This window comes from Psammomys obesus, unplaced genomic scaffold (genome assembly GCF_907164565.1).
Source record: "Psammomys obesus unplaced genomic scaffold, mPsaObe1.curated_primary_1811, whole genome shotgun sequence".
Taxonomy (NCBI): Eukaryota; Metazoa; Chordata; class Mammalia; order Rodentia; family Muridae; genus Psammomys; species Psammomys obesus.
In genome coordinates this window covers 2,047,192-2,053,626 of record NW_026591816.1, presented here as the reverse complement: position 1 = coordinate 2,053,626, position 6,435 = coordinate 2,047,192, and the positions used below count along the sequence as shown (strand labels likewise).

At 49.6% G+C, this 6,435-nt stretch overlaps 1 protein-coding gene and 1 long non-coding RNA gene across 3 annotated transcripts in view; one reads left to right on the top strand and one right to left on the bottom strand.

Moving 5' to 3' along the window:
• The window catches only part of LOC129680436 (uncharacterized), a 23,200-nt gene extending 21,277 nt beyond the window's left edge, over nucleotides 1–1,923 (top strand). The window contains exons 2-3 of one of the 2 annotated variants that reach the window (XR_008720691.1): nucleotides 132–270; nucleotides 1,853–1,922. This is a non-coding gene — a long non-coding RNA (uncharacterized LOC129680436). Of the gene's footprint in view, nucleotides 1–131; nucleotides 271–1,852 lie in introns of both variants that reach the window. The other variant, XR_008720692.1, reaches the window with a different exon arrangement.
• Nucleotides 551–5,635, bottom strand: Avpr1a (arginine vasopressin receptor 1A). The gene is made up of 2 exons (XM_055612070.1): nucleotides 4,577–5,635; nucleotides 551–2,192 (listed from the first exon to the last, which is right to left on the bottom strand). The coding sequence occupies exons 1-2, from the start codon at nucleotides 5,559–5,561 to the stop codon at nucleotides 1,906–1,908; spliced, it is 1,272 nt and encodes a 423-aa protein (XP_055468045.1). The 5' UTR covers nucleotides 5,562–5,635; the 3' UTR covers nucleotides 551–1,905.
• Nucleotides 5,636–6,435: the final 800 nt, after the last annotated feature.

The following is a 6,435-nucleotide window of genomic DNA, read 5'->3' as shown; positions in this document are numbered from 1 at the left end:
TATATATATATACACACACACATACATACATACATACATCTAATTTTTACTTAGTATGATAATTTTTCAGTGTTAGGGATTGATTGAAAGGCAAGTGATTTATGACATCACAGCCCAATTTGTTATTTTAGGAAGAAGAATTCTAAAACCCAAGAGAACGACCTCTCCCAAATGTTTGGAAACAGTTTCTGACCTATCTACTCAGAAACTCTGAGGGCTGAGAATTTGGAAATGCAGCAGAATGAAGAGAAGTGAAGCCCATGATTTCAGGTTATTGTGGTGCCATCCAGCCAATGGCCTCTTATCTACAGGGGAAAGAGAGAGAGAGAGAGAGAGAGAGAGAGAGAGAGAGAGAGAGAGAAGGAAGGAAGGAAGGAAGGAAGGAAGGAAAAAGAAAGGAAAGAAAGAAAGAAAAGAGAGAGAGAGAGAAAGAAAGAAAGAAAGAAAGAAAGAAAGCCGATAATACTATTAAAAGCAGCTATTTTAGCAGCTGAGAATTGCTAAATATTTGTGCTGTGTCATCCAGCATTACCTGATCTTAAAGAACTCACTGGACAACAGAATCTCGTTGATGAAAAATGCAAATCACACAGCCAACGAGTGTTGTAATTTATCTTCCATTAGAAATGGCCCTGTCTTATCTGCACTGAAAGTGAGTTCTAGCTCAGTGCCGGACGACTGCTGTGGCATGGAGGACCAGGCTCGGTAGCGGCAGGCAAGGCTTTACAATGAATCAGCAGATCTATATTTAAGTGCTAGGATTTCATGTTCCAGCCATGCAACAACAGATGTTAGTTCATGAGAAAGAGGCTGAGAAAGAAAAATCTGTAGTTCTGAAGATCCCAAGAGCACACTAAAAACAACTTGCTGGCTCATGTATATATTACTTTATGGTTTTTAAAAACTCTTCACACGTTTAATTTTATTTAATCCTTACAACAACCCTGTGAAGTGAGTTTTACCAAGCCACTGTGCAGCCAAGAAACCGAGGCTTTACATATTTTTAAGGATATCGTTAGTCATACATTAATGCAGGAACTCAGACAAGGCTCAGTCCCTTTTCCTTTCGGCCTGTCTCCTGTTTCCCCTCATCTCTGGATCCTCTGGATTCTGGACCTGTTGTGTCGACTGGAAATGAGAAGAAATGAATAAATTGTTTAAACCAAACCTGTAGTGAGTACATTATATGTGGCGTTACTCTAGGAGACTTTAAAATCTCTGAATCCGGAATCACCAAATAGGTACTGAGCATTAACATCTGGCATAGCTCAGGGTACCTTATGATGCTGGTCAACAGATGTTTAAAACACAGATCTTCCAAGAGAAGGTGTTCCTCCTATGCCTCTATAAAGTGTAGCAGCCCTCATACAAATTACTGGTCTGTCCATAGCATTTTCAAACCTCTTAGTAAACATGTTTTTAAGAGCCAATAGAAGATCAGGGCTGTGAAGGAAGGACTGCCAGGTTGACCTACTTCCTTTTCATTCTCAACCAAACCCCCTATACCTCTTGCTGACATTTAACCATGGACAAATTGACAGCAACACGAGTCTTTAAATCATGAATGAGTTAACTTCGTTGGAAACAGTGCTTATCACATGACTTAAACCAATCAAGCCTCACTTATGTCAGAAATAAAAGTACAATAAAAAACCATCAACCACAAAATATAAAGTCAGTATAGTTATGAAGCAGGCCAGCACATTTCTGTGTAGCACATTTTCATTACTATTCTATGCAAAAGAATTCAGTTTTTGGTCACAGCAACGGGAAAACACAGCTAGAAACAATGTACATGTTGAGTTGATTTATTTCTATCTCACATAGCCTCCTCTGCTCTTATGATCTCTAGCCGGATTTAGATAACGGACCCCAAAGTTGCTCAGAGTCGGGCTGCATGGAGGCTCAGGTGGACACAGGAATGAATTTAATGGACTTGGAAGATTTCGGCGAGTCCTTCCACGTCCCAGTGCTGTTTGTCGGGCTTCGGTTGTTCGAGTAAGAAGTCTGTCTTCGGCTCATGCTGTCCGAGTCATCTTTGGTGAGTTTCTGGGCCATGCTTTGGCAGCACGGGAAGCTTTGGACACAGTCTTGCAGAAGATGGCCGCTAAAAAACATGTATAGCCATGGGTTGCAGCAGCTGTTCAAAGAGGCCAGTAACGCTGTGATGGTTATGGATGGGTTTTCCGAATCTGTATGAAAATGCGGAGAGAGGTCACTTACCCAGACAAAGCAAGACCCTGCACACTGCGCCTGCCTAGTCTACTTTCCTACTGATTAATGACTCAAAAGCTGCATGTTAGTATGCAAACGAACATCTTATTTGTTAGGGAAATGGTGTTTCAGGGAAATGAGTGCTTTTTGGAAGTTGGTTGTAAAAGAAAATATCTTACTTCAAATAGTTTAAACCAATCACTGTTAGAACAGGTCAATGTAATGAACAGGGATTCCAAGAAGATGAAGTTATTGATTAATTTATTTGAACAAAACTTCCTGTCCACTGCACAGTGGCAGAAGCCTTTGTGAACAGACATGGCATTTGCAGAATGGAAATTTGAAGTGTTTATAACCACACCCCCCTATTTGTATTCATCTTAATAACTTGGGCAGAGTATGACAAATGGATTGTGTTTAGGAGACTTAAATGGAAACTCTATGAAAGATGGTAGTTAAAACAGAATGCTAGCAGTTAAAATAGAATGCTAGCTTTAGTCGAATTTTTGTGAATCATTAGGCATTTGGCTTGATTTTAAAAGACTGTCTTTGATTGTAGTTCAAACAATTAAATTATAATAAGAAAAACATCTGGGTTATATATGACCCTGTTTCAAACAACAAAAACAAAACAAAACAAAATTAAAACAGACAGCAAGAAAATCCCAACAAGATTTTGAAATATTCTCTCAACTACCCCTGGCAAACTATGTGGATATCACAACTTTTCACAGTGAAACTATTGAACTGATATTAAAAAATAAGAACCACACAAACGTGGATCATCTCACTTCCGTCATGGCAAAATGAACTGTAGACCTGCGGTTCTCAGCCTGTGGGTCATGACAAATGGCCCGCCCTTTCACAGGGCTCACCTCAGACCGTCTGCTTATCACATCAGGATTCAGAACCGTAGCAAAATTACAGTTGCAGAGCAGCAGTGAGGATAATTTTATGGTTGGCATCGCCACATCATGAGGAACTGTATTAAAGAGTGGCAGCATTAGGAAGGCTGAGGACCGCTGCTCTCCAGAGTCCAGCGCTTTGTGCGAGGTGCTGCAGGTGGCCACAGCCACGCATAGCATTAAAAAAATAACAGACGTCCTCCAAAAGTGAAAACCGTTCTAATTGTGTCCAAATCTCAACGAAGCGCTAGGTAGAATTTCAAACATTGGTTGGCACTGACAAAAAGAACTTTGCCTCATTTATCATTACTGGCAGGGTAGCCTATGGAAATATTTGTTTAAATGGAATCTATGAACATTTAAGAAATAGCGTATTAAAATACATTTCATGTATTCCATGCCTCAATCTTAAAATTACAAAAAAAAAAAAAAAAAAAGGATTCTCCCAGATATTTAAATCCTGACTAAAGTTCTCATCAAACACTTCTGTAACACACTTGGTTTAGAAAAAGTTTTTTTTTTTTTTCTAATTAAAAGAAAATGTATTACAAGATGAAAAATTAAATAATACCCCCCTGGGAGATGAGTTTTTCGGTTTTGTGAAGTAACTAAAATGAAACTAGCCAGAGGGGTGGGGAGCTTTCACAGTACACCACAGGGCGATTTGTGTGGTGTCGATAGTTCTGTTGTCCAATCCGCGCTCAAAGGCCGGAGAATTTATCTGATCAACACTCCTGCTTTGGAGTGCTAGGAAGAGAAAGTTATTATGGTGTAGGAAAGGAGGAGGCATGTTTAGAACTGCCGGTTTAGAAGTCGCGACTTCTTAAATTCTTTCCCCATCTGTTTCCATCTCTATGGCTGATCTTGGAAGCATGTCATCAAATGTTTTCTGTTACTTATGAGAGTCTCCTTAACCCAACAAAAAGCAGCCAGGACAGTAAGACTCCTTCCCCGAGCCCCCACGGGGGCCGGAAGGCAAGGCATCCAAGAAGCCCGAGTCATCTGGCAAAATGACACTACTGCTGTGCAGCTAGTGGGTGACTCTAGGCCCGGTGGCAGCCTTGGGAGGGCCACACACGCCACAGGTGCTGACACCTGGGCCCCAACCTACCTGGGATGGAGGCCCCAGGAACTTGCATTTTTGCTCATTTATTTCCATGATGTGACATGGAAGACTTGCAATCGTATGCACATAGAAGCTTAAGTATTGAGCAGGTCCTATGAAAAATCCACCTCTCTCTCTTTCCCTCTCTCTGTCTGTCTCTCTCCCTCTCTGTCTCTGTCTCTGTCTGTCTCTCTCTGTGTCTCTCTCTGTCTCTGTCTCTCTGTCTGTCTCTCTCTTGTCTCTCTCTGTCTCTGTCTCTGTCTCTCTCCCTCTCTGTGTCTCTCTCTCCCTCTCTCTCTCTCTCTCTCTCTCTCTCTCTCTCTCTCTCACCCTCCATGGTCTCCGTACATACCGGTCCAGATGAAATTCTCATCCCAGACTGACCACATCTGGACGATGAAGAAGGGCGCCCAGCAGAGGATGTAGGCAGTCACGATGACAAAGGTCATCTTCACCGTGCGGATCTTGGCGCGGGAAATGGTCTTCACGCTGCTGACACAGGGCGTGACCAGAAGCCCCTTGTGGAGGGCACCCGCAGCTTCCCCGGAGCCCTTGCCGCCCTTGCCCTGGCGCGACGCCGTCTTCCCGCGCACGTTGCGCCAGATGTGGAAGCAGATGAAGCCGTAGCAGGTGCCCAGGACGACCACGGGGGCCACGAAGACGCCGCTGGTCATCCAGGTGACGTAGGCGCGGGTGCCCCAGGGCTGGATGAAGGTGGCCCAGCAGTCCTGGGCTTTGGTGCCGTTGCTGACCTCGATCTCCACCATGGAGAAGATGAAGTACTGCGGCGTGCTCAGGACGAAGCTGAGCGCCCAGGCGGCGGCGATCATGAGGCGCGAGCGGCGCGCGGGCTGCTGCAGCGTCTTGAGCGGGTGGCACACGGCGATGTAGCGGTCGGCCGTCATGACCACCAGCATGTAGGCGGACGCGAACATGGCGAACACCTGCAGGTGCTTCACCACGCGGCACAGCCAGTCGGGCCCGCGGAAGCGGTAGGTGATGTCCCAGCACAGCTGCGGCAGCACCTGGAAGAAGGCCACGGCCAGGTCGGCCAGGCTGAGGTGGCGGATGAAGAGGTGCATGCGCGACGCCTTGCGCGGCGTGCGGTGCAGCGCCAGCAGCACGCTGCCGTTGCCCAGCACGGCCAAGGCGAGGATCACCGCCAGCACGGCCACCTCCAGCTTCGCCAGCTCCTCGTCGCGGACGTCGCCCGCCGGCCCGCCGCCCGCCCCGGGCCCCGCCGCCTCCCGGCTGCCGTTGGCGCCCTCGGCGGTCGCGGGCCACCACGGGCTGGAGTTGCCCGCCGGCCCACCGTGGGAGCCTCGCGGGAGACTCATGCTGGCGGGGCAGCGCCTGGAGCGCCCGGCCCGCGGGGGCGGCTTCCCTCTCGCCCCCGAGGGGGACCCGAACCCGCGCCCTAGGCTCTGCGCTCCGGCCTCCCTCCCCGCGGTCTCTCGGCGGCGCGGTCCGGCGCGCGGAGGGCGGCTCTGCGAGGGATGCTCGCGGAGCCCCGGCGCCGTCTGCTTCGGGAGCGCGGTCCCGGGCTGTCTCAGGACGCGCTCCCTCACATCCTAGTGGCTGGAGAGTGTCCCCGCGCTCCTACCCCCCCCCCCAACCCCAGAGTCGCTCGTGATTTGTCCTCCTCACTCCCCGGCTGCAGGGGTGGAGCCGAGACTCCGGATTCCTCTGCAGCGCGGAGCTCTCCCGCTCGGCCCGAACTTCCCCGCGAGCCCGGCCTCGCCCAGCCTCCCCGGGAAGCCGAGTCAGAGCCGCGCAGCGCGGCAACAGGTGCGGGGAGAGCGGCCCGGCCCGGCCCCCGCGGCCGCCGGGACCCCGCGCGTCCTCCGGCCCGCGCCCCAGCCCGGGCTAGCCGCCGGCTTTCCTGCCCGCGGGTAAGAGCCCCGTGGCTTAACTAACCTCCCTTTCTGGCGACTTCCTCACCTGCCCTCGCTCGCGGACACTCACTTATACCGTCCCTGGTGCGTGCACAGGCTCGGTGCGCAGCCGCGACGGAAGTTTCTCCGGAAAGCCGGACCCCGACAGCAGCAGGGCGGCCGAACCCCGCTGCAAGGAGCGGGCGGAGACGTCACCGGAGGAATGAATGACTCCCGCGGACTTGACTTAGCGCAGAGAGTTGAGGACCAGTGTCTGGTCTATCTCAGCGCTCTCTCTCTCTCTCTCTCTCTCTCTCTCTCTCTCTCTCTCTCTCTC